The 27,039-nt window shown below is 35.2% G+C and overlaps 1 protein-coding gene across 4 annotated transcripts in view; it reads left to right on the top strand.

Moving 5' to 3' along the window:
• The window catches only part of SLIT2 (slit guidance ligand 2), a 379,752-nt gene that overhangs the window by 225,546 nt on the left and 127,167 nt on the right, over nt 1-27,039 (top strand). For all 4 annotated transcript variants that reach the window (XM_036853383.1, XM_036853386.1, XM_036853384.1 and 1 more), the window contains exons 5-6: nt 12,227-12,298; nt 24,496-24,567. In XM_036853383.1, the coding sequence (XP_036709278.1) occupies nt 12,227-12,298; nt 24,496-24,567 (144 nt within the window). The remainder of the gene's footprint in view (nt 1-12,226; nt 12,299-24,495; nt 24,568-27,039) is intronic.

Here is a 27,039-nt window from a genome sequence, read left to right as displayed (position 1 = left end):
CTGTTATTTCTTGGTTGGCATCCATGTTTTATTGACTAAATTATGAAAGTCACACATATCCCTGAGCCTAATATTGAGAAAATTAAAGAGTCTTTATTTCCATCAGCTGAAACTGAGACTGTTGTTTAGGCTGAATAAAGGTTTTCAATGACGGTTTTCCACTTGAAATATGTGATATTTGTACTAACACCATCATTCTAACTTTGCTGTTACCTTTATCTTACTGATCTCAGTAAAAATATTTGGATCACAAAAAGAATATTTTTTACCATATCTTTGGGAAGAAAATAATAAGTATATCATGATCTTAATATACCAGAGTAGATGATGACATTTTCATGTAATATATCCTAAGAAAGACGTCGAGTACCTATTAAATCAGTAATCTGCTTGAGAACCTAAATGTCAATAAGTATACTACTAATTTGCTAATCAGTTCTGGATGTTTTTATTTACACTTTATTGACCACAGCCAGGCAATGTATTAGGCATTGGGGACACAATGATGAATTATTCAGTACCTGTTCTCGGGAACTTTTGGCTCTCGTGGGATGTGTCAACAAGTGAACTATCAATTATAATCCAGTATATCAGTTAAGTATGACATGTTACAGGAGCATGAGGAAGAGAGCCTACTCCAGTATTAGGATATTTCTGAGACAATTTTTAGAAGAGAGACTCTTTAAACTCTGCTCCAAAGGATGAGTGGGAGGATTAACCAAGTGAAGGACTACATGTGAATATTCCAGGCAGAGGGAAATGGATATACAAAGGCTTGACAGGAATACATGCATGCATATTACATTGTGAGTGTGTTACAGTCAGCCCTCTGTACCCACAGGTTCCACCTCCATGGATATGGAGGGCTGACTGTATATTTACTGAAAAAATTCTGAATATAAGTGGACCCGTGCCGTTCAAACCCATGTTGTTCAAGGGTTAACTGTATATTCCATGAGTCCATACGTAAACTTAAGAAACTCCATCATTTCACAATATACACACATATTGAATCACTATGTCATATACCTAAATCTAATATAATGTTATATGTCAGTTATATCACAATAAAAAAATTAGAAAAGAAACTCCATGGCAAAGTTTATTTTATTTTGTTGTTTTGTTTGTTTGTTTACTATCATCTACCATCCCCAACACTCCAATCAATGATAAAAATGACAAAATGAAGTATTTCCAATCAACGACAAAATTAAGTATTTCCTCCTTAAGGAAACTGGTATTTTTATCAGTTCAGCAGTATAATGATCACCTTACCTGCTTGCTTTCTCTTTCGGAATCTGAGCTTCTTGAGAGCAGACCCATGTTACTTATATATTTTATTTCTAAGAAGTAGCAGTGTATTCAGCACACACTTCCTCAATATATAACTCTTGAAGTGAACTGAACTGAACTAATTGAAGTGCAGGAAGGTAACACGTGTGAATGCCTTTGTGTGCTAAGACTGAGCAAGGCACTTCACATGTTTGCATAGAATGCATCAGATCGTTCAATCTTTGCAGTAACTCTGACATAGCAATGCTTGATATTTTTCTAGAATTAAAGAAAATAGAGCATGATTCAATGAATATTAATAACTTGACCAAGGTCACATGGTCACATAGTTTTACGGAGCGGAACCAAGTATTGCTATCCAAAACCTGATTCTTGTCCTGTCTCAGTACATGACCCTCCAGTATACCACTGCAGGCATCTGGGGATGTTTTCCGACTGTTGTGATTATCTCTGTGTTTGGATGTGTCAAAAAAACACCTCACATGGGTTATCATAAAACATGGGTTATTAGCTCAGTGGCCCTTATAAAATGTACACAAGGAGGTTATTTTTTAAATTTGTTGTCATGCACTATTTTTAGAATCTCTCATTACCTGACGGCTCTACCCAATTAGGTATGTCCTCCTTGAATGCACTTAATTGAAGTGCTTATAGGTAACCAAATGGTGACTTAAATATTACTTGGAAAGATCAGTGTTAATGTGAGGTGATGTTATGATACTATTTTGAAGAGAAGAAAGAGAAAAGATAAACATTATCTACACTGTCAATCATTTATTATTTCAAGATTAGTGTCCTGGTTGTAAGATTTTACATTATGCAAAAAAGCCTTTAAAATGGCCTCTCAAAAGATTCTGGAGATAGATGGTGGTGATGGTTACACAACATGTGTGAATGTACTTAATGCCAATGAACTATAAACGTAAAGTGGTAAATATTATGCTATGTATATTTCACCACAATGCAAAATATTGGCCTCTTATCCAGCCTTCTTCTTTGGTCAGAGAACTGTATATATTCTTTTTTGCTTTAATGGTGCTTCCCATTTTTTATTTCCTGTTGGCATTCACAACTTCCAACTGGATGCATGTAAATGAATGCCAGGCTTATAAACCAAGCAAAAGCTAGAAGATACCATTTATTGGAGATATACCAATGGGCTACTAATGTGGGGTTCAAAGACAATGGGAATAACAGTTCCCTAGCAGACTTGTTAAAAACACAGGTATCCTGGACCTCCCCGAGAGATTCTGCCTGGCATCTCTGATGGAACTCAGAGGTCTGTTTTTTAAATGGCCTCCCCAGAGGACTCTTATGGCTGGTCCGAGAACCGCACTTTAAAACCACAGCTCCTGGGTCATCGAACTACAATACCAGAGAGCCAGACCTCTACAGAAGCCACCTCCTGTGTGAGGCAGGGCAGCAGTGGTCAAGCATATGAGGTTTGGAGAAAAACAGAGCCAAGTTCAAATCCTTGCTCCACTGCTTACTAGCTGTATGACTGCAGCTAAATTATGAAACCTCTGTAAATGCCAGTTCCTTGCCTCCAAATGGGAATAGAAGAGTACATTCTGATATGATTATAGAAACAATTAAATAAATCAAAGCGTATCGCCTGACAGTTAATTGCCCAATACAAGGTAGTTTTGAGTATTATCTTATTTCATAAATTCTAAAATGAACACATTTTTACATTTAAGTATCTATGGGGTCTTACAAGTGTCGTAAGTTGTGTAAAAAACTTCGATTACAACTTTTTATTAAGTGCAAGAAAGCATTGTTATCAACACATATTAGAGATTAGAAGAAAAATAGATGTGTATTATTACTACTATGTTCAATAAAGCTTTGATTGCTGAGTATGAGAAGTTGCTGCAGGTCCTGAGTGACAAAACAGTTTTCAGTGGAGGAACAGCGCTGACAGTCCCTAAAAAAGAGACCATTCATACTTCTGACAAAGAATGATTTAAAAAGAAAACCACTCTGCATAAGATTATATTTAAGATGTGGAGGAGAAAGGATATGTGTAGAAGAGACAGCCCTATTTATGAAGAATTGGCGGTCAAGTTGTTGGTTAAAAATGTATCATAAAAGAAACAGAATTATCACAAAGCAATGATTACATCAGATTTTATGCAGTTAATAAATGCTTTTGAATGCATGAATGAGAGAATAGAAGTGAGAGAGAGAAAAGAACACAGCTGACTTTCCCACCTCCAGAGACTGAAATCTTGAGTACACTAAATCTGGGTTCTTGGGGACGCTAACCTGCAAATGTGAAATTCATCAACGCATATCATCTGAAAGGAGATTTACATGTACCGTGCATACTTCAATTCTCACTATGGTACAAAGGCTCATTAGTCTGTATTTCTCCCTCTGATCTCTTTATTGAGCTCTAGTTTAATATCTCCAAGGTTTTGTGAAACAGTGACATTTACCTCTCCTGTGTTGCCTCGTTGTGTCTATCATACTAGATTTTGCTGCTTATCAGGGCTCCAACCACAGGCTTATACTTATCGCCTCTCTTCCTTATTCACACTCATCCAGCATGTTGTCATGTTTTGTAAGATTTTTCCTCAGAATTTATTTTTCTTTCCCTACCTCCTTTCCATAAACCTTTGCTTATTAAAGGCCTTTCATATGCCAGGAATTCTATACAAACAAGATAAAGTAAAATCTCTAACTTCATTTATCATATTGTCTAACAGGAGAGACAGTTATCTAAGAAAAGAATTCAACTAGAAATTTTGGAGTGTTACAGTAAATATGTGTGCAGGTCACCTTAAGAGCACAGAAGATGGGAACAGCTGACTCCCCAATAGTCAATAATAATGTTTTATAATTAATTTGTAATTATGTAATAATTTTATTGATATTTAGTTATTTGAATATTAATTTACATTACTAGTAATATTGTTGTTTGGACCAGGCAAAATGGCCCTAAGAGCCATTTATCTTAGCTATTTTACAGATGAACAAATGGAGAAAGAGGGTAGGTGACTTGCACAGCATAACATAGCTAATAGGTTACAGAGATCTTAGCACATGGCTCAGCTGGGGGATTGGAGAAGAACTATGCTGAAAGAGGTACTATTTGCTCTGTGTCTTGAACAATATTTAACCCAGCATTTCATGGCGATAGGAACTAGGTGCTTAAGACAAAATAAAATGTGGATAATCTGAAGATTTGGAAGAATGATTTTATAAAAGGTGAATTAAGAGAATAGAATTAATGAATGAAATAGAAGGCACAGAAAGTATCAAAGAAGGCCCACAAGTGAGACACAATCTGAAGGTTTCAAGAAATGCCAAGAAAACCAGTGTGACTGGAGAAGAGTGGGCAAGGTGGGGAGGAGAAAGAGATGAGGTCAAAGGTGTCAATCAGTTGATTTGGGGGCCTTGTAGACCTTGTAATGCTTTGAGCTTTTCCCTCCTTATGATATGGGACATCAGCGAAGAATTTTTTTTTTAACATCTTTATTGGAGTATAATTGCTTTACAATGGTGTGTTAGTTTCTGCTTTATAACAAAGTGTATCAGCTATACATATACATATATCCCCATATCTACTCCCTCTTGCATCTCCCTCCCACCCTCCCTATCACACCCCTCTAGATCATCACAAAGCACCGAACTGATCTCCCTGTGCTATGCAGCTGCTTCCCACTAGCTATCTATTTTACATTTGGTAGTATTTCTAAGTCCAATGAAGAATTTTGATCAGAGATGTGGCAAGATATGATTATAGGAAGGCAAAGGGAGGAGCAGAGAGATAGTTGGGAAGTTGTTAAGACAATCCACAGAAGGGGGGATGGTGGCTTTGTCAGGGGAGCAGAGGTGTAGGTAAATCAAATTCTGAATATATTTTGAAGAGTCAGGGAAATTTGCTGGTGGGTTAGATGTTGGGTGTGGAAGAATATGAGATGTCAATGAGGACTCCAGAGTTTTTTGTCTGAACGACTGTAAGAATGGTGTCCTCTTAACTGAGATGGAGAAGAATTCAGGAGGCGGTTATTTGACATGATGTCAATTTTGGAAATATAACTGTGGTGCCAATGTGGCGGATGCCTTGGAAGGGATCATAAGTTAAGGCAAAGATATCGGTTTGGAATCTCAGTCATGTATGAAATGGTGATGATATTCTAACAGGGACCATGGCAATAGAGAATGGGAGGAAGAGGCTTGGTTGAAGACACTGTTGAAGTGGTTTTGTGAGTGGGTTGTATGTAGTAGAAGGAGAAGGATCTAAAATGGGAAACTCCAGGGTGATGACCACTAGGGCCACTTCTCAGGCCTAGCTCTGGGAGGCCTATATCTTTCCAATTGTGCAAATACCAAGAACGTAGAGCCTTTCCTGTTTGAAACCACTTATATTCACCCTCGTTCATAACCTCCATATCAAGATTAGCTTCAGAATGGGACAGTCTTTCCAGCTCTTCTCACTTCCTTGTCATTTCAGAAAATGAATAAACCAGGCTTTCAGATTTAAGATGTTCAATATTTTAATTCATATGGAAAATTCCAAATTATGCCTGAGCATTTGCAGTAAACTTTTTTTTTGTATTTTTCCAGGTTTATTGACATATAACATTATATTTGCTATACTACAAAATGATCACTGCAATAAGTTTTGTTAACATTCATTACCTCACATAGTTAGAAGTTCTTTTGTGATAAGAACTATGAAGATTTACCTTCTTAGCATCTTCAAATATACAATGCATTATTGTTAAGTACAGTCACCTTGCTGTTCTGGGGATGCTATCACATTGCATCCCCAGAACATATTAATCTTACAACTGGAAGTTTGTACTTTTTGACCACCTCCACCCATTTCTCCCATCCTCCACCTTCCATCTCCAGCAACCACCAGTCTGTTCTCTCTTTCTATGAGTTCCACTTTTATTTGATTCCACATGTAAGTGAGATCATGCAGTATTTGTCTTTCTGTGCTTGACTTACTGCACTTAGCATGTGCCCTCAGGGTCTATCCATGTTGTGGCAAATAGCAGGATTTCCTTCTTTATCATGACTGAATAATATTCCATTGTGCATGTATGTGTGTGTGTATATATATGTGTGTGTGTGTGTGTATATATATATATACATATGCATGTATATATATACACACATGCATATATATATATATATATATAAAACATCTTTATCCATTCATCTGCTGATGGGGACTTAGGTTGTTTCTATGTCTTGGCTATTGTAAATAATGCTGCATTGGGGTGCAGATATTCTTACAAGAGAGTGATTTTGTTTCTCTGCATATATACTCAGGAGTAGGATTGCTGGATCATATGGTAGTTCCATTTTTAATCTTTTGAAGACCTGCTATACTGTTTTCCATAGTGGTTGCACCATTTTACATTCCCATCAACAGTGCAAAAGTATTCCCTTTTCTCCACATCCTTGCCAACACTTGTTATGTGTTGTCTTTTTGATGATGGCCATTCTGACAGGTGTGAGGTGATATCTCATTGTGGTTTTGATTTGCATTTTTCTAATGATTAGTGATGTTGAGAATCTTTTCATGCATCTATATGTATTCTTTGGAAAACATCTATTCAAATCCTCTGCCCATTTAATTGGGTTGTTTGAATTTTGATGTTTAGTTGCATGAGCTCTTTGCACGTTATAGATATTAATACCTTATCAGATAAATGTTTTGCAAATATTTTTTCGGTTCTGTAGGTTGCCTTTTCATTTTTTGATGGTTTTCTTTGCTATGCAGGAGCTTTTAGTTTGAGGTAGTCCCACTTGTTTAATTTTGCTTTTGTTGCCTTTGCTTTTGGTGTCAGATATAAAACAGTCATTGCTAAGACCAATGTCAAGGTGCTTACCACCTATGTATTCTTCTAGGAGTTTTATGGTTCAGGTCTTATGTCGAACTCTTTAATTCATTTTGAGTGTCTATGTATGATGTTATACAGTGGTCCAGTTTCATTCTTTTGCATGTGGCAGTCCAGTTTTTCCAAAATCATTTACTGAAGACACTGTCCTTTCTCCATTGTATATTCTTCACTCCTTCGTCATAAATTAATTTTCCATATATGTGTGGATTTATTTCTGGGCTCTCAACTCTATTCCATTGATCTCTCTGTTTTTCTGCCAATACCATGCTGTTTTTATTACTATACTTTGTAACATAGCTTGAAATCAAGAAATGTGATACCACCAGCTTTGTTCTTCTTTCTTAAGATTGCTTTGGCTCTTCAGGTTCTTTTGTGGGACCAAATAAATTTTAGGGTTGTTTGTTGATTTCTGTGAAAAATGCCATTGGAATTTTGATAAGGATTGCACTGAATCTGTAGATCACTTTGAACATTTTAACAATATTAGTTCTTCCAGTCCATGAGCATGTAATATCTTTCCATTTATTTGTGTCCAGAAATTTACAAAGCTCCTTGTCTTCCATCCCAGCTCCCCAGTTATCACACTTGTTTTCCCCAAACGCTTTTTGCATTTTGCTATTCCCTTCCTCAGAAAAGTTGAGTGGTTCCAAACTCTCCCCAAGATGACAAGCACCTTAACTTGCATCAAAGACCTTATATTTGGACCTAACTCCAACTCTCAACTTTATTATTTAATGCTCTCCAAAAAGAATTGCCTAGTTCACTGGAGACCCCCCATTTCTCCACACTACTGCCCAGTGCCCCTCTCTGCCCATTGTCCCTGCCTGCTCTGGATTTCAATTTCCAGATCAATCTTCCTAAAAATCAACTCCAATCAAGCCATTTTCGTACTCGGAAGCACATTTTTACACTCTATTGCCTAGTGATATAATTACAGACTCTTCCCTTGGCAGCACTGTCCTGCTAACTCAGTAGTTCTGACTCATTTTTCTCATACACATAGTTCACAGAACAATGCACTCTCATCAGTAATGTATCACGTTGCCTACAATGGTCTTCAAGGAACAGAGCAGATACACTTAGGGGCACAGAGCAAATTCTCCTAGTAGCATAATTGTAATATGTATGCAACCAACGCCTCTGTGGTAGTTACTGAGTGCCAGTCACTTTGTGAGCACTTTAAAGAGTATTTCATTGAATCCACCAACAGTCCTGTGATATAGACACTGTTATTGTTTCATTTTACAGATGAAGAAACTGACATACAGAAAATGTAAGCAATTTTCACAAGGTCACATGGTTAATAAATGTTTAGCACTAATACCTGATATCGCTAAGCTTGGTTTCTTTAATAGTAACAAACAGTAATAATAATGATAATAATAATACCTACTTCACTTCTCAGTCTGCAACCTATGCTCTTAATTCCTCTGGCATACTTCCTCTCTCCTTGGATTTCTGCCACCCACCCGTACCAACACTGGAGGATGAGAAATATTGAGCTCAGTAATTTTCATCAAATTTCAAAATATTCCCTTTCTATTTTGAAAGTGGCCTGAATCAACCAAGCCTCCAATGACTGTTACTTCTCTGATCTCCTGGATCACTTTTCTAAGATTCCACTCATGCTTTACTTATTCTATACTACCTTTGTTATCATCAAACTGTGAGATATAGATCACATCTCTCCAACGAGACTGAAAAATTTCCACAACCAAACTCATAATAGACACTGTAAATTTTGATTTCCCAATTTTGTTAATGGTTCCTCTATCGAAGTTCAAAATGACTTCTATCTTCTCTCTCTTCTTTGCCTAATCCATATCCACATACAAGTCACTTCTAAGTTTTGGTTCTTCATGCATCCCTGATACCACTCTTAATCTCTTGTACCTTTTCTATCTAAAGGGTGGGAGCCCATCCATTAACAAGCCCAGGGTGAACAAGCAATGTATTGATGGTTATTATGTTGCTTCATAATTCTCATTACTTTTTCCCCAACCAGCATAAAAATCTTGTATCTGGTTATCCAGATTTGAGTCTTTGACCCCTTGTATTCTCCTAAATTCTACTGCCGCTTTAATCTAAGGAAGAGCATCTGTCCTGCTCCCATACGTCACTCTTCCCTCCCTGCCACTGTCTGCTGAAATAAGAACTCACTCTTCAATCGGTATCAAAATGTCTACTCCTCACACCCCTCACTTTTCCTTCCAACCTCATCTCTTATTACTGCACTGCATGTTATACCTTCTAAGCAAACCAGACCAAAAGCTACTCCCATGGAAGTTCTATTTTTCTACCTCCGTACTCTTGCTTGTGCTATTTATTTCACACAAAAATGCAAATGACATAAGTCAGAGGCTAGGATGAGTTAAGAAAAAATCTCCTAAGTTTTAGGCCACAGGAAGGACATATTGAGATGGATTAAGTAGCCCTCAGTGTCATCTTTAGAAATCCCCACATCTTGACTCAATATTTATCTGGATTTCCTCTACATCTCTTGACACTTCAACACTTTCTGTCATTGTTTAGCACCTGATATCGTTGAAGCTTGGTTTCTTTAATAATAACAAATAGTAATAATAATGATAATAATAATATCTACTTCACAAGATGGCCACGTGGGTTAAAAAACATAAATTTGATATTATATTATCTCTAAAAATTTAAGTATTGCACATAGCAGGTACTGAAAACTTGTTAAGTTTCTTCCTCCTGTCATGGGTGAATATTATTGCCCACTTAACTGAAGGGACCTGAGATCCACAACTGAATTTAGCTGCCAGAGTAAGCGGAGCACAAGAGCAGAGACCCCCATAGAATAGTCTATTCAGGGGGGCAGCGACACATAAGCCACTGACCTTAGGGAGCTCTGAGCCTGACTGTCCCTCACCGTTCTATAAAAGATAAGATGGTAAGTGTTAGCAGAATAAAACCCTTCTAATGCCCTAGACTTCTGCCTGAGGCGGTCAAAAGGACGAAAATCACATTCAGAAGGAATGGTGTTCTGACTGTGTGTTTCAGTGCTCTGCAGCCATGTCTCTATGAGCCGCCTGAAGTCATCCTTCTGACTGTCCTCCCACCACACCCTCACCCTCTTTGAGACCATGACCCTAGAAAAACTGTGCCTAGAGGCTGAGAAGAGCTGGGACTGCAGGTGGCGAATGAAATGGCCCCAGCTGGTGGGAGGGGAAGACTGCAGAGCCTGGGAAGCAGGCAAGGTCTGAAGCCACCATCTCTGCCATTTTTATTCACCTACACAGTCTCTAAAGTAGTCTCTGTTCTAGGAGAAGTGGGGAAAAAAAATCAGTGGTGAGAAAACATTGAACTGACAGGGGCACAACAATAAAAAACACTATCTGTTCTCACGGAGTGCTCTAGAATTAAATTCGCTTGAATTCAGTTTTTTCCCTTCTCATTTCTTATTACTTTCTGAATTTTCTTTCTCCAGTATCTCTCTTTACCTTCTCCTAGCTCAGTAGCCTCCTTTGAGCACTGTTTCTGACATTAGGCTTTTAAATATATGCTATTAAACATTCTAACTCGATGTAATTAAACAAAGGAGGGAAATCAGTCTGAACCAACGACAAGCTGGAGAAGTACGCAATTTTTAAGGAAATGAAGTTTTATTACTCTTAGGGATATACTGAAGCTATTGATAACAGTTCACTTAGGACATGAATGGCTGCCTTAACTCCTACATAAGCACATATTACAAACTTACTGTTTGGAATAAAATATGTATGTGTTTTTCTTTGCTTTTTTGCTAAAGACCTTTACTCTTTAGAGTAACATTATTTCTCTACAAATTGCTTAGCAAACTTTTTTTTATTTGAACATTGCATATATTGAGATATAAATGCAAATCTCACTTGTTTAAAACTTGGTGCTAATGAGGTCAAAACCACACAGTAAATCTCTGTATCTGCCAGTTATCTCTATTGTGTGGCGACAAGTGTGTGAGCAACCAGCTCGGGTCATAAGAAGCATTGGGGGAGAGAATGCTGGTGAATTCGTCCAAAATGCCTCCACAAAATTGGAAAATGACTCCGTTTTGGCAGGCATGTACCCGTGGTCAGTAGCTTCGTCTTTCTTCACGAGCGTCAGTTATCTTGAATTTAAAGATAATTTTAGTACCTTCATTGTTACTTTAATACTTTATTTGATATTTCAGCTTTCTGCTATGTGGTAGTGTTATTTAAAATTTCCTCTTTTCAGTGACATTTCTTGCATGTGTATTTATATCCTACTTGTTAATGCTAATAATACTATGTGAGCTTATAGAATTGCATCTGAACTCTGAAGGAAAAATAATGATCCATTTCATGACATGAGTGATTTTTACAAACTCTCATTTCAACTCAAAGAGTGCTTTTTTTCCCTTGATTAAAATGTATTTCTCGATTAAATTAAAATGCAAATATAGACAGTCTGTGTTTATGGTTATAATAGAATTATTTAAAGAAGGTTCTAAATCAACCTGCTGCTAATATTTCATGCAAGAACTGTGGGTTTTATTGTTGGGCCAGTACTGCCGTGTTCCATTTTCAAGATTACTTAAAGTGCTATGAAAACTTAATCATACTGCCCAGGTTTTATCAGTTTTTGCTCAGTCTTCTCTAGGATGTTAAAAGGGACTGCTTTCCTATATACTTCTTAAGTTATGTTAGTGATATTGGAGAAATATCAAGTACTAAAACTTTAGAACCCCTTGAAATTGAGTTATGAACAATTTACTACTTGTTTTAAAAAAATATTTTATTACACAGAAGTGAATCAACTCTTAAATTTAAGAGAACCATATTTAATAATTTATTATGAAATTAAAGATCTGAAAGATTACTTCAAGAAACCATTTAGTCCAACTTTTTAATTTATATTAGATATATAAAATATTTGTATTAGAAATTGCATCTAATGCTATGGATTTAATTATGATCCTTTAGTATTTTTTTAGCTTTCTTTTTTTTTTTGGAAGTGTCCTATCACTTTTCAAACACATTGATTAAAATAATTCTTAAATAACATTTATAACTTGATCTTTTTTCTTTTTTTGTTATTTTTAGTGACCTCAGTGAAAACCAAATTCAGGCAATTCCAAGGAAAGCTTTCCGTGGGGCAGTTGATATTAAAAATCTGTAAGTATTTTTTCTAATTGATACTTTTTTTTAAATTATCCATTTTCCAAGTTTAATTTATATTAAATAAAGTGTCAGGAAAAAAATGGTGAAAGCCTATATACATCTTTATGCTTCCTTAGGAGAGCTTGTAACAATAAGTTTTAAATTGTTTTCACAAGCTATCTGAAGAGATTCTCGTTTAGAAGATGTCTTGAAACTGAAGTTGTTATCAAATTCATTCTTCAGACCTTGTGATTAATCTTGTGAAATCTAAAGAAATTATTTGATTGAAAGGTATTTACAATGTACTTTCTTCCCCTTACTGTGAGCTAATTTCAATAGCTCCTTTTTCACTTGTTATCGATGTTTATTGGAAATGCAGAATATTTTTTTTCTGGAAAGAGTAGATGATATTTTCTTGTTAGAGATACCTGTGGCCTAGAGCTACAGCTTTTTAAAATAGCTTTTAGATCACCATTTTCATTAAGTGCCAACAGTGTGAGAATGAGAAAATTGTCTTTCCCTTTGTGGGAATACTTTTCTTGCATCTTTTCCCTCCTATATCTTTATGAAAGAATATATGTATAGCCTTCTTTAAAAAGCAAAAAAAAAAAAAGAAAGGAAAAAGAAAACTATGTTTCTGTATTATCCCTTGATAAATCTTTAATCTAGTGTCTTGTGTAGATGTGTTTTTTGTAAGTGTGGATAGCTATTTTCATACCAGATTTAAGATCACAGTGGCAATCCTAATATCATCGATATATATCTTAATAAATTTAAAAATACCTTGTAAGCCTTTTAAAATGATGGTTTTTGACTCACCGTGAATCTAAAACGTAAAACATTTTCTGTAGCTTTTACATTAGTTTGGAATGTGGGGGGAAAAGGCCCCTGTGTGCTGAGATTAACTATCAGGAATTCAGTATTTCTTAGCTAGTAATAAACAGGGCAGGCACTTGAAGAATTAACTTATATTCCGAATTCTCCATGGTGAGATCCAACAATATTTCTCCAGTAGCGAAAATGAGACAGATGTTTTCCTTCGTCAAAGAAGACTGTTTATAAAGCTACAAGTTATGGCCTCTACATCCTCTCCTCAATGTAAATTTTTTTTTTTTAGTTTGTACTTTGTAAGTGTATAGGTAAAGACAGAAAAATATAGACTTCTAGGTATAAATGTGTAGAGCCGTCAAAATCCTGGCCCTAGGTTTTTATGAGCGTTTACATGTTAAAGAGATTTGATTTGCTTTGTTTTTAATCTCTAATGAAGACTTAGGGAAGTCTTCAGATAGATTCAGAGATGTAGGGCGTTCAAAACTGCCTCTGTATATTATGTCTGGTCAGAACAACGTAAAGATCCCTATGTAGCACCTACTCGAGTTGCCTATACGTCTCTGTAAAAGGACAGTAATGGCCAAAGTTGACCACCCTTTGAGAATGCCACTTTCAAGCTTACAATAGTATTTTCTCTAAAGCCTTAAAACAGGTGGCTTTTAACCTTAGCAAAGATATTTAGGGAATCCAAGTCTATTAAGTAATCCTTCTCCCATATTTAAGGATGCATTTGGGAGTGAGATACCAGTCATGGTGGGATTCTTCCTTAATTCCTCCTCATTTATTCTTTAAAAATGTGATTTTAAAAGTTTAGAGATAAAAAGAAAAGCATCATCCCCTCTCTCTACCATTTTAAAGGCAGTTATTATGTATACTGTGAGATGAGTTTTGGACTGTCTCAGAATCTCTTGCTATTTTTTGGTTTTGTAAACATGACAAATCAGTAAACTTCACTGAGCCTTAATTTTTACTTTTATGAAATCAGTATAATAATTTCTTACATTTGCTGTGGTTACTAGAGAAAAACCATATGTGAAAAACCTTAGAACAGTAATATGCTACAAAATATAGTACAGTATTCATTCTGCAAGTATTCACTAATCAACTGCTAGAAGTTAGCACTGAAAAACTTACACTAAGGAGAGAGGAAAGGAGAACATAAACTAATTTGCAATATTAGTAATCGATCAGATAGACCCATGTCTATCATGGGTCAATTAGACATTAGAGCTGCAAAAATGGGAAAATAAATCTATCAGAAAGTACTAAATGAATATACACAAGACCCTGATTTATAAACAAATTAAATGCAACAGGTACTGAGGAAAGAAAAAGATAAAAGTATTGATATTGCTTGAAGTTATCAGGGAATACTTTAGAAAAGAGTTACTGAAAGAAGATATAAAGGAATCTTCAAGGAGGTTGGTTCATACTGTATACTGGTGAGTAGTGGCCGGTAAAAGCAGACTGAGAAAGTAAAAATTTATTAAGACCTATGCAAGGCCTGATTTCTGGGTTTCGATTGGTTTGGAGGATAAAAATTAAAGTGCAGTTGAATGTGTGTGTGTGTATTGTGTGTGTGTGTGTGTGTGTGTGCGTGTGTGTGTATGATGTAAGAAATATTACCTTTTTTTCAAGGCGAACCAATACTAATTCGGAATAGCAGCAGTGGTAAGAAGCATAGCAATCTGCATATGGAGGAAGCCAAGTAGAGTGGCATCCAAATGATTTTAACTTTGGAATTTTCTGTTCTTATGGAGGAAAGGGGGCTTAAGAAACTATGTGAGTGCTAAATGATGATGTGATGGTCAAAAGAACAATTTATTCCTGCTACTCTCAATGCCTTCCATGTAACCGTGTGAAGGACCATGAGAACATTGAAACGCCACAATGCATTCACAGGTTTATTTAATTAAATGATAGTTACAATTTCCTAAAATTTCACATTTAAAAAGCATTTTGCTCTAATTAAAATTACATTATGCAAAAAAAATTTCAATTTCATGGGACTTTGTGTGAAGTCTAGTTTTATCATTAAAAATTAAGAAGGATATTTGGTAAAATATGTTAGAACTGAGAGTAAATTTTAATTTGTATTACTGTTAAAATGGTAACTGTATGTCATCAAGTAATGACTCAATAAAAGTCCATAAATATTGACATTATTAATATTATTAACATTCACTGTGGGAAGGAGAGGCATAGTGCTTTGTCTTATTATTCCAGTGTGTACGTTTACAGTTTGGACAACCCTGCATGGTGCCATAATGGCTAGTGTTTCGAGTCATTCAGGGAGTAAAAGAGAAGAAGTAAGGCTGCACAGAAGGAATACGTGCTTTAGTTGCATCAAGCCGATATTCTGTATAGCGCTGTCTAAAAGACTAGTCTAATGCACTGTACCGAGTTTATTGGATTTACCACATATTCAGGCCTTATTCAGAACAAATTCCAGTTATCAGAAGATTTTCACTGGAAGCACTTGCTTTAATCTTGTGGATTGGCTAAATATGCTCAAGGCAGCATCCTGACAATATGAAATTGATGCTGTGGAAATTTTGCAAATTAGCAGATCTTATTCCTCTTCCTCCAGGCAAGCCACAGTAAAACTGTTCTAGACAGCTGGACATTTATCTTGCTGTTAAACATCTCCAGGGAGAACTTCCCATAACTTTTTTGCTTACCTCTATTAATTTCCAAACTGGATTAAAACCCTTTATATTTTATTTTGTTACCCAATTTTCTCCACCTGCTACTTAAACCAGTTTCTTTTTTCTGGCATTTTAGACAGTGAGATCTGAGAATAACAAGATAGTATTAAAATATCAACTAAATAATAGTGTTTATAAAAGTCACTGGCAGCACTTTTACATAGGATTTACATCTGTGTGTTTGAACTCTCCAAGTATGAATTCAAGTACTGATACCATATCATTACCAAATGATGCCTCACCAAAATGATAATCAATGTTTATATGATTTTCCTTGATAAACTTTGTATATATATTTAATATATTTAACACTGACTAATAAAGCCTTGGCTGCCTCCTGATCAATTTCTGAACAAAGACATGTTACATTGTGCCAGTTTTGTTTACAAGTATGTATGAGGCATTTCCATTTAATTGAATAATTTAAGAGAATATTCAAATTATAATAAATCTTGCCTTATTGCTGAGACTTGCAAGATTATTCTCTAAGTAGGTATTTTATGAATATAAAAATGTTCCAAGAGTCTCTTGTTTTTATGAGAAATCATTTCTAGTCATGTTATCTTAGGATTTAAGCAAAGAAGTGCAAATATATGAACTTAAAAATCAAATGGATTGCCAATAGTTACTCACACTGCAAAAGCAAACTCTAACATACCTTACATTAGTTTCTTTAATGAGTTGAACCTGAATACTTAAAATAACTAAATTCCAACAAACATTATTTTAGGTAGACTCTTTAAAGTACATCATACCTGGTTTTTATTCTTCTTTCATGTTGCAGTATATCCTCAAAATGTACTCTGTGTTCCAAACTTTACTATTTACTGTTCATTAATAAATACATTCCTTTTCTATTTGCTTGCATTATACCAATTCCATTAAATTTTCATCTGTTATGAATCTTACCCTCCTTTTCCAATAAAACTACCTGTTGTTAAAAAATAGGTTAAGGAAAATATTTATATTCATTCTTTTATAACATACATTAGTTTACAGACAAGGGTTATAAGATGATTTAAGTTATAAGATGATTTAGCTTGGTTCTTTTTGAGTAAGTCATGGTATCATTTGGGAAACAAGAATGCATGGCCATGACTTTTTAGGAAACAGATAACCCAATTTGGGATGCACTGATTCTTGGTGATAAGATTTGGCAAATAGGGAAGAGAAGGTTAATCTATATGTTGCTACACAGCTATTTATGTTATTTAGAAATTTAATTTTTTTCTGGAACTCTGTCATCTTCAGTTTATTTTATTAATGGATCAATTAAAACCCATAGGAGGAAAATTCACAGTTCTATACTAGGGACACAGAAAGATATATATTTTACTATTTTTTGCACACTTCTCTATTTTAAAATATCAGTCTAATAGTTTCTTTTCCTCTATCATCTGCATTCTTGACGATGATAAGGGAACAAGGTTGCTCACGTAATATAGAATAAATATGTAACAGTCAGAAGAGTGTATTATATATTTAACCATTCAAATGCAAGACTTACTTTAGCTTTGTCCTATAAATTAAGTCATATTTACAGAATGTCTACCATAATCAGCTACTTTTCATGTTTAGTTTACTACATTTCTTGTCATACTTAATTACATACTTTTTACATAATTATCATAAAAATAAAATCCATTTTTATCAAATTGAAATTGTAACTTTTAGTGCCCCTAGCTCCTCCCAAAAAGTGTTTTCAGTAAGCCTGAGGCTGAAGAGACTTTGAAGGGGAGGTTGGTTTCTCACTCAAGGGGCTCGCTATCTTTAGCGTTAGATTAAATACCACATACAGGTCTTTAGAGGGAGGTAGAACCTTCTGAACAAACCTGTAACAATGGCTGTTCATTTAGATAAATAGCAAATGAAGTTGAGTTTTATGGTATAAGGACCAGGGCCTCTCTTAACATCCAGAATGCTGCCTGTGGACATAGGGGACAACCAGCAACCAGCAGTTGTCTGGGTTCTTAGATGTAAAATGTATTAGGAACTCAGCAGTTGCCACAGTCAGTACCATGGGAACTGTCCATGGTCCTAGAATTTGCCTGGTTTGAACTCAGACTAAAAAACCACACTGAACTGTGATAATCCCCAACAACTATGGTCAAGTTTGCTACCAATAACCTCTTCAACATCGCATTTTGCTCTTTCTCCTGGGTGCCTCACCACTCTTTATTACTGTTAGCTTTCTCTCATGTAAAATTGAGTCTAAATAACGTATCTTCATCAACGTTTTCCAAAACAAAAAAACAAAAAAGAAAAAAAACACAAGACATTTTGATTGAATAGTTGGGAATCTAATTCACATATGTATCAGTATAAAATAGTGATTGTCATGATCTTTCTGTGGCTGCGTGTTGTCCTTGAGACAGAACAGATCTTTAGGTTTCTTACTTCCCCAACCCTGGACAGCCACTCTTTTCTACCTCTGAGCGATTACAATAACCTGCTAATTGAGTTTTGATCTCTAGTTTATATTCTCATTAGATAGTTTTAACATTGCAGCCAGATTTGTTTTCATAAAGCATTGTTTTTCATCCCATCACTACCTGGTTCAAAATCATGCAGCTTATTAAAAACAAAAACAAAAACATTTTGCTATAGGCATTATGGCAAAGCCTTGGGGATTTAGCAGAGTATTGTCTACAGTAGTTCTGCAGGGTCTGTAGGAATATAGGCTCTTCCCTGAGAGAGCAGCGATTTTTATCCAATGGCATGCCATCTAGTCTCTTTAGATATTCTGACTAGTCCCAACATTCTGACACCCATGCAGGCTCCCAGCCCCCCTCCCCCCGAATCTGCACACAAGTTCTTTGCTCACATCAGAATGGCCCCTCTCTTGCAGACATTTACTGTGAACATTGTAGAACCTCTGCTCACAAGTGTTCTTTGAACCAGTCTCCTCCATAGGGAATGCCCACTTTTATTTCTGTCTTACTGGATTCTATCCATCTTTTAGGGATGACGGGATTTTTTTTTCTCTTCCTCTCACGATTATTTTCACCTAGGGTAATCTCTTCCTTTTCAGAAATTCTGTAACATTCTTCGTCTACTGGCTTCTTCCTTGAAACTTGGCCATTAGAAATACAGCTGAAACCTCCATTCGCAGAATGAATAGCTCCTGAATCTCTTTTCCTAGCCACCTGTGTATCTAATGAAGGCTTCAGCAATACATAGATTTAAATCTGAATCAAGGTTTCACTAAATATTTACTACCTATTTTGCATAATTTATTGAACTTCTGTGAGCCTCATTTTCTTATCTATAAAATCAGAATAATGATAATACCTACCTTTTCAAGTAATTGTGAGAAATAATGAGACGGGTATATCTACAGACCTTGCCATTTGCTATGCATTCAATAAATGCTAGCAATCATCATTGTCAGTTTCAATTTCTACCTCCCTTGATTAGTCTACTTAGACTTACCAGAACATGAAGGTCAACTTAGTTGTCTTTCCTCCAGTGTCTATTACCATCTCTGTTAGAACTACCTTTAGCTTCCTTCTAATAAATTATCAAATGAATATAACTTTATACCACAGCTTATTCCAATAAAAAGTGAGATTCTTTATTCCTGTGAGAAAAACAAAATGTTATTGAAACATTGCAAAAGGGTTAAATTCTCAAATAACATAAATTATTTTAGGTTCCTAAGAAGAGTCCTTTCCTTGGTTATTTTCTTCATTAATGTCCAGGCTAACACAGATGTGCTTTTATGCCGAGGTAAATAATATGGTTGCTGATACCTCTCTCCAGGATGTTCACTGATATGGATTAATTTAAATTTTTCTTATGCCCTCTATGTATTATAATTTAAATCTTGAACTGCTTCTTAAACAATCATTATTAGCATAAGATTTGTATATTTAGGCACTCATATTCACCTGAATTTTATACACACAGGGAAGAAATAGAACAGATCCTGCCCATATCCTTACCAGCACTTTTTTTTCTTTTTCTCCCATTATATTTATGTTTTTATCAGGTTGCTTTTAAAATAGTGAAATGTTGTTATTCCCTCATATTGACTTTGATGTGTTTTAAGTCAGCTATATTCTTGGAGTTTGTCATCTTACAGTGGTGAGATAAATATGAATGACACTTCTATTTCTCATACCTAAAAAACCCTGGAAAAGTTGAGCATAGTCATAATAATTTTGTTGAGACATTGAGAAACTCTGCCTGGCTTAGAAATTATTAAAGAATTTTTATGTTCACTATTGTTTCAGAGTTAAGTATATTTTATGGTGTTCTAATTTTTACAAAAAGAAAATTAGTAATAAGATTTTATTACTTGGACACTGCACTGAAATATGAATTTTCTATGAGTAAGGACAAAACCAACTAAAGTTAATGCAGGAAGGTATGTTTTGTATGTGTAATTCAAACAGTATGGTATCTAGATTTTTAAAAATGAAAACAGGAAATCCTGAAAAAGACTTACTTAAAAGTAACAGAATGGGGAGGGGATATGGGGATATATGTATACATATAGCTGATTCACTTTGTTATACAGCAGAAACTAACACAACATTGCAAAGCAATTATACTCCAATAAAGATGTTAAAAAAAAAAGTAACAGAATGCAGTGTCTCCAGTTATATTTCAGGATACCAAGTAAGCAAATGTTCAACCGTTTTTGTCATTTAATTACCTCTTTTTAAAAATTTATACTTAGCAACGTTATATATTGTCTCTCATACTGAGAATTAATCAAAATCTGAAACTAGGCTAAATTATTTTTAGTCTTAAAGACAATCAGATCAGCTTTAGAAATTTTATGTGAGTGAGGCACAGAGTGATCTCTCTTAATAAAAACATACTGCATTCTCTAAGACTAAATTTACCAGTGCTAGGAAAAAATAAAAGAGGCAGTCTAGAGTTTTTCTAGAGCATCAGAAGAGGAGCACTTACCACTGAAAAGAGAATCATAGCATGTTAATGCTGAGAGAAATCTTAAAGAGAATATATTTTTTAACAACATTATTTTCCTGAAATTAAAGATAAAGCAGTTGCTTCAAGTCACACTCTTACAAACTAGGACAGTGGAGGATCAGAGAGGATGGATGGGTTGGAATTTGAACAGAAACAGAGAGGAGGGCTGGGGGTAGGAAATGAGGAGAAGACACAGCAGTGTGGGCAAGAACATGTAGGCTAAAAGTCTGAAAGAAACCACCAGTGGTACTCTCCATACCGTTCTTTCTCCTGGGAAAATAAGAAAAACACATATATATGGAATCTAAGGGAAAAAAAAAAAAGGTCATGAAGAACCTAGGGGTAAGACGGGAATAAAGACACAGACCTACTAGAGAATGGACTTGAGGATATGGGGAGGGGGAAGGGTAAGCTGGGACAAAGTGAGAGAGTGGCATGGACATATATACACTACCAAACGTAAAATAGATAGCTAGTGGGAAGCAGCTGCATAGCACAGGGAGATCAGCTGGGTGTTTTGTGACCACCTAGAGGGGTGGGATAGGGAGGGCGGGAGGGAGGGAGATGCAAGAGGGAAGAGATATGGGAACATATGTATATGTATAACTGATTCACTTTGTTATAAAGCAGAAACTAACACACCATTGTAAAGCAATTATACTCCAATAAAGATGTTAAAAAAAAAGAAAGAAAGATAAGCACTAGCTTGCTTCCCCCTGGGAAGTAGCTCCTGTGTCAGGAAAGGGTCCTCAGGCCCTCTCTGATGCACCTATTGCTTTTATCATGTAAAGATCAACAAATTTACCGTATGTCTGGGTAAATAGCTGTAACATTGCTTTTTGGAGAAGTGAAAAAATTTTCCTCTTACTAATTCCTTAATTCGGAACAATCTTACGGCACAATTTATAATCACATCTAAACATGTCACTTAACTCTCGGCTGAACAGATCCTTTCCTGTTTACAGAAAGCAGAAGTACCCAGGGTTTGAGAGGTGGTAGAGAAGGAAGTGAGTAGCATGAGAGGAAACAAGGTGAAGAAAATTAGTCCAGAAACTCTGAAATAAATTACACTTTTGCATAGTTTTGACACTGTTTATCTTGAACCCTATGCAGACAAATAGAGGTTTGTGCAGAGAGATTTTCTCATGAGCAGTCATGCGGGTACAACACTTTCCATAAACATACCTTTGAATACTACAAAATCTACCCACTGATGAAAAACATTATTTACTTTGATTTTCATTGTCCTTTCAAATGAGTAATGTTTTCACAAAATACCTTCCTTCTTAGAAGATATTTGAACTGAGATATGATGGCATTCAGGAAACTTTTAGGGACGACTGTGGTCCTATGAGAGCTGAATATTCTTAATGGTTTAGTGCCAATAAGGGCTTAGATTTCTGTTAAGAATCAGAAGAAGCATATAACCATGAGCAACGTTAAAGAGGGGTGAAATTAGAAAAGTTTCCAGCAGCGTCTCAACTTCTAGTGGTATACAGAAAGTAATCTGTCTTTCAGTACTTGTAGGACAAGATTTGCTTGAGTGGTTTCTGGCAAACTAGGGCTTCCCCTTTGTGTATAGTATGCATGATTTAAAAGAAGCTGTGTCAGCACTGATTTATACATTGACAGCTAAGGATAATAAGATATGGGCAAACATACAGCTCACCCTTTTACAGATTAACCTGGAGACTGCATTAGGCAAATTTGATAGCATTAAAAGATTTTGCCAATTTGTCTGGAAACAATTTCTCTTTTGTAGTGTGTCAAGGGTAACACTTCATGCCATTGTGCTAATTTAAATGGCTTTGATAAATTGTTCAAGAGGTTAGAGAATAGTAGTGTAGATATATATTTAGCACTTTAAAATTAAGAAAAGGCTATTAACTTAATTGTTAAATGAATTTAATCTGTAAAAATCAAAAGTGCTCAAGAATGTTAAGTGTTTTCTTGGAACTGCAGCAACCATATTACATCATGAGTCTTTAAAAAGTCTTCTTAGAAAATAAAATTATACCTCTGCATACTTCCTAATTAGCAGAAATGCTTTCAGCTGTTACAGTAGCATGAGTGGTAGCTGTTGTTTGGGGAAAGCGTTAGTTTATACAAGCAATAAAATTGTATCTTCTCGAGGGCTCACGTTTTTTATATTGCACATCTTAGATCGCACCATTTGCATGGCATCAAGGTAGCCTCCTATATGATTATGTCCCCCAGAGACCTTCTTAAAAATGAGATGTATATTTCATGAGACATTCTCTATGTAAATAATTTCTAAAGTAAGGACTTTGAAAAGGCCCCTCTGAAAGTCACTGGTTTAAATCACTGCACCTTTATTCAGTCCTCTTGTGAGAGAAACAGCTATTGGCAACATTTCCCATAAAAACAGACCTCAGATTTGAATTAGCCCTTTTGGTGAATTCTGCACTTGAAACAAGGGCAAGATTCATTTGTATTAGGATCATAGTCTTACCCTGTACGTGTACCTCCCTTCCCAACGCATGTAGAGCTGCCAACTCACCTGACTATTTCATTAAACATTTTGTTTCTATCTCAAGTGAAGCATTAAAATACTTTTTCTTTACAGGAATAATAATATCGCTAAGCATCAAGCTACTAGATTTAAATAAAAACTGCTTATTTGTTAAACGAAAAGGAGAGTGCTGTGGGATTTAGTACTTAGTTGTCCGTTTCAACCAAGTAAATTCCTTAGTATGAAGAAGGAAATTTTAATTCCCCAGACAAGCAGCAGGAAAAAGCAAACAAGTTTGGAGCAGCCATTTGTTTTCAATCTTTGAATTTTAGCAAATGAGTACTTAAACTTCTGGAGAACATTCGTTTATTTGAATTGTGTATTATTTAGAACGAACTGATACAGCTTTTAAATGTTTGACTGTAGAGATGTGTGGTGTTTTAACAATCTTGCTGCTATATGTGTTTCATAGTGTTTTGGGCTGAAATTAGCATCTTTGAGAAAAGCAAATTTTTAAAAATTTCTTAATACTTTTAAAAAACTTGTTTTCCGGAGAGTGGTGTAATTTGGGAAGTTACTTAACTGAAAAGTCTAATATTTACTGTGCTGAGAATTTGCATTTAATGATAACAATGCAAGTTATGCATATAGTGAAGCTTAATATAAAACAACTGGTAGCTTTGTAAAGTGTATGCCTAGTTGGGAATAGCAAGGAGATAGATGGGACCTCAGTTCTCTTTCCTGATTTGGAGTTCTTGAAAGAAAACTGCTTTTAAAAGAAGAAAACCTAAAAGTAGTCGTGCTCTTTCTTGCCAAGGATAGTGAAATTAACATGCAGCTGGGCGTCTCTGATAAATGGATTCTGTTAGGTCACTGAGGGGGTGTATGTGACATTAAGTGATTTACAGTCCTTTACCTTAATGAAATTGTTTCAGCAAGATGACGCTGAAAGCTCTTAATGGATAGCTTTTCTTGATGTAATGAAATTGCATTCCTATGGCATTTAATATAAGACGCAGTTATTATTTACTGGAGCTTTCCAAGGGCTGCTATTTGCACACACAGTTCAGAACAAAAAGAGGTTTCAGTGGCGGCACCGAGGCCAGGATGGCTTGTGACATTCTTAAGCAGATGAGTGTATCTGTGAGAGCATTTCAGTTAGTGCAGCCAAGGCTTCAGAGACCCTTCAGGAGACTTCCTTTCACCTAACCCTGCCAGTGTCCAGTCTCTTACATATATTCTTCTAATCTATTTAACAGGCAACTGGATTACAACCAGATCAGCTGTATTGAAGATGGGGCATTTAGGGCTCTCCGGGACCTGGAGGTGCTGTAAGTACCGCTTATTTCTTACTCTTTTAACGGGAGCTTTGTGTCTGGGGAGTGCTAATGTGGATGCTTATCTGTTAGCTTGAAACCTTGTGTCAAAATGGTTTCCCAAAGAGAGTCCTTAAATAACTCACAGCGAATACAGAGAAGAGTTGAAATGTGTGTGTGCAAAACCTTGCATAGCATATCTATATGCTTAGGTAAAATTGTCTGATTTAAGAAGGACACTCAAATGTTCACACGTATTGTCTTTTAAGTGTTTCTCCTTATGATAAAATAGTCTCATACACAGGATTTGTGAGAATTCCCAGAATTGCTATATATTAAGATAACATCAGTTGCATAGGAAAAATTACAACAAAAAATAACCCTTAATAGCTGATATGTTGGTATGTTTTAGTTGCTGTGCAATGGAAAGACATTTTCTCATTTTAAAATGTCATTTTAACTAGATAACTTACCATCTCTGTAAGGTTACTTTGAAATGTACTGTCTAAATTTAATAAGCCGCCCACTAGGTCCATTTTAAAGTCTTCACTACTGACTTTGTAAAGCACTACACACAGATTTGAATTATAATTGGTATTTTCTGTCTTTCCTTGCTGTACAGACATGGCTGACAAAATTGGTTAGAGGTAACTGAGTAATCTCTACAGACCTTTGACACTGTAAAATAATTTTAATGGCATTGTTAATTATAATGAAAAATAATTTTAATGAAAGCTAGAGTTACTAAAGCTGCTTAAGCTGCCTATACATTTCTGAAAAATTTCCCCAAAGATTCACCTTTCTAACTTTTTAAGTATACTTACAGATTTCTCCCCCCAATAAAATATATTTCTATGCTATAATTCTCCCCTGACTCAGTTTGTTCAGAAATCTGAAACTGAATTAAATGTGAAGAGGTTTTGAATTTTCAGTCCATGTGTTAAAAGTTATCCAGAAATCATGAAATCCTCCTGAGAAAAAGATCCCATTGCTTTATAAATTGAGTTTGAAGAGCAGAATGTAATTCTGAAAAAAGTTGATTGTTTCAACTAGAATGGCTTATTTTTCCAATATTTTCTATATGATTCTGGTTTTAATTGCAAGTAAATGAATCGAATTTCTTGGTGTGTCATGTGCTGCTAAGTTATTAATTATTTTTAAAGAATTATGTAAGAATGAGTTGATTGAGGTAAATTGCTCTGAGAGTATATACAGTTCTCTAACCACTTGAGAGATCACCTTTGTTTCTGTTGATAACAATCTAACTTATTCTAAAGGAAAAAAAAATCAGAGTGCTTGTCGTATACATTGTAGTTATAAGGCCACTTTTAAAATTGTGTTCCAGAGCCATTTTTAATATAGGAAGCTCACTAATGCTATTTCAGAGTGAGAATAATTGGGATACAACTATGATTTCATGATAGTGGTCTGACGTCAAAACCATAGTCAGTGTCACTAAACTTTCTATGTGAGGAGACTACCAAAAGTGTTATTTAGTTGAACAGAGCAGATCAAGTCAAAGAGTTTGTTATTAAGTCAGTGCACCTAACTAAGAATATGAATGATACCAAACATTTAATTAAAAATTTGCTAAATGTTTTGAATGAATTAAATCCCATGAAGTACTTTATTATTAAATAAAAGAACTTAAATACTTATTAGATATAGAATAACTAATATATGTTTAATATACTGAGGATATATTGAGTGCTCCATATATATTGAGAGAGAGAGAGAGGAAGAGAGAGAAAGTTCCTGCTATGTGTCAAGCTCTATGCTAGGCATTGAAAACACTTTACCCACAAATACAATAACTATTCATTTGCTTTTTTTGTTCTAAACTAGTATCATTGTTTTTAGAAGCAGGAAATTCAAGAAAACACAGTCACCTCCTATATTTTATCAGGTTAGCAACATATCTAAAAGGTGACTTTTGCAAGACCCACTATCATGAAACACACCCAAGTGTGATAAACATCTCCTGGTTCATGGAATTAAAATCAAAATCTAAAATGCTGGGAACTCTTTTGAGGACCTTAATAGATAGGTCTCAAAGAGTATCTAATGGACAGAGTTTGTTTGCTAAAGAAAAGGATTAAAATTAGCACAATACAAGAAAATGTGAATTTTTTTCAAAATAATTTTAATATTTTATATTAAATATAAAGTCAAGCAGACATTCTTTTAATATATATTAATTTTTTAAATGCTCATAATTTATGCAGCCTTTAGAGAAATTAATTAATGAAGAATTTAAGGCTAAATTGGCTAGAGCGCTGGAAAGACTGAATTTGTTAAGCCATAATCTCTTGTCAAGTAAATCAAAGGTTCACCCATTATAAATATCTGGTCTGGGGCTTTTTTAATATAGAGTTACCATTTTTTATATAGAGTTACAGAAAGAAATTTACCTGTTTTGCTTATTTTTATCATCCATGACTCTTTAAGATGTATCTTTTTATTATGAGGAAATAATGAAAGAGCATT

Source organism: Balaenoptera musculus, chromosome 5 (genome assembly GCF_009873245.2).
Source record: "Balaenoptera musculus isolate JJ_BM4_2016_0621 chromosome 5, mBalMus1.pri.v3, whole genome shotgun sequence".
NCBI lineage: Eukaryota > Metazoa > Chordata > Mammalia > Artiodactyla > Balaenopteridae > Balaenoptera > Balaenoptera musculus.
The sequence above is the reverse complement of the archived record's forward strand: the minus strand, read 5'-3'. Positions and strand labels throughout refer to the sequence as shown.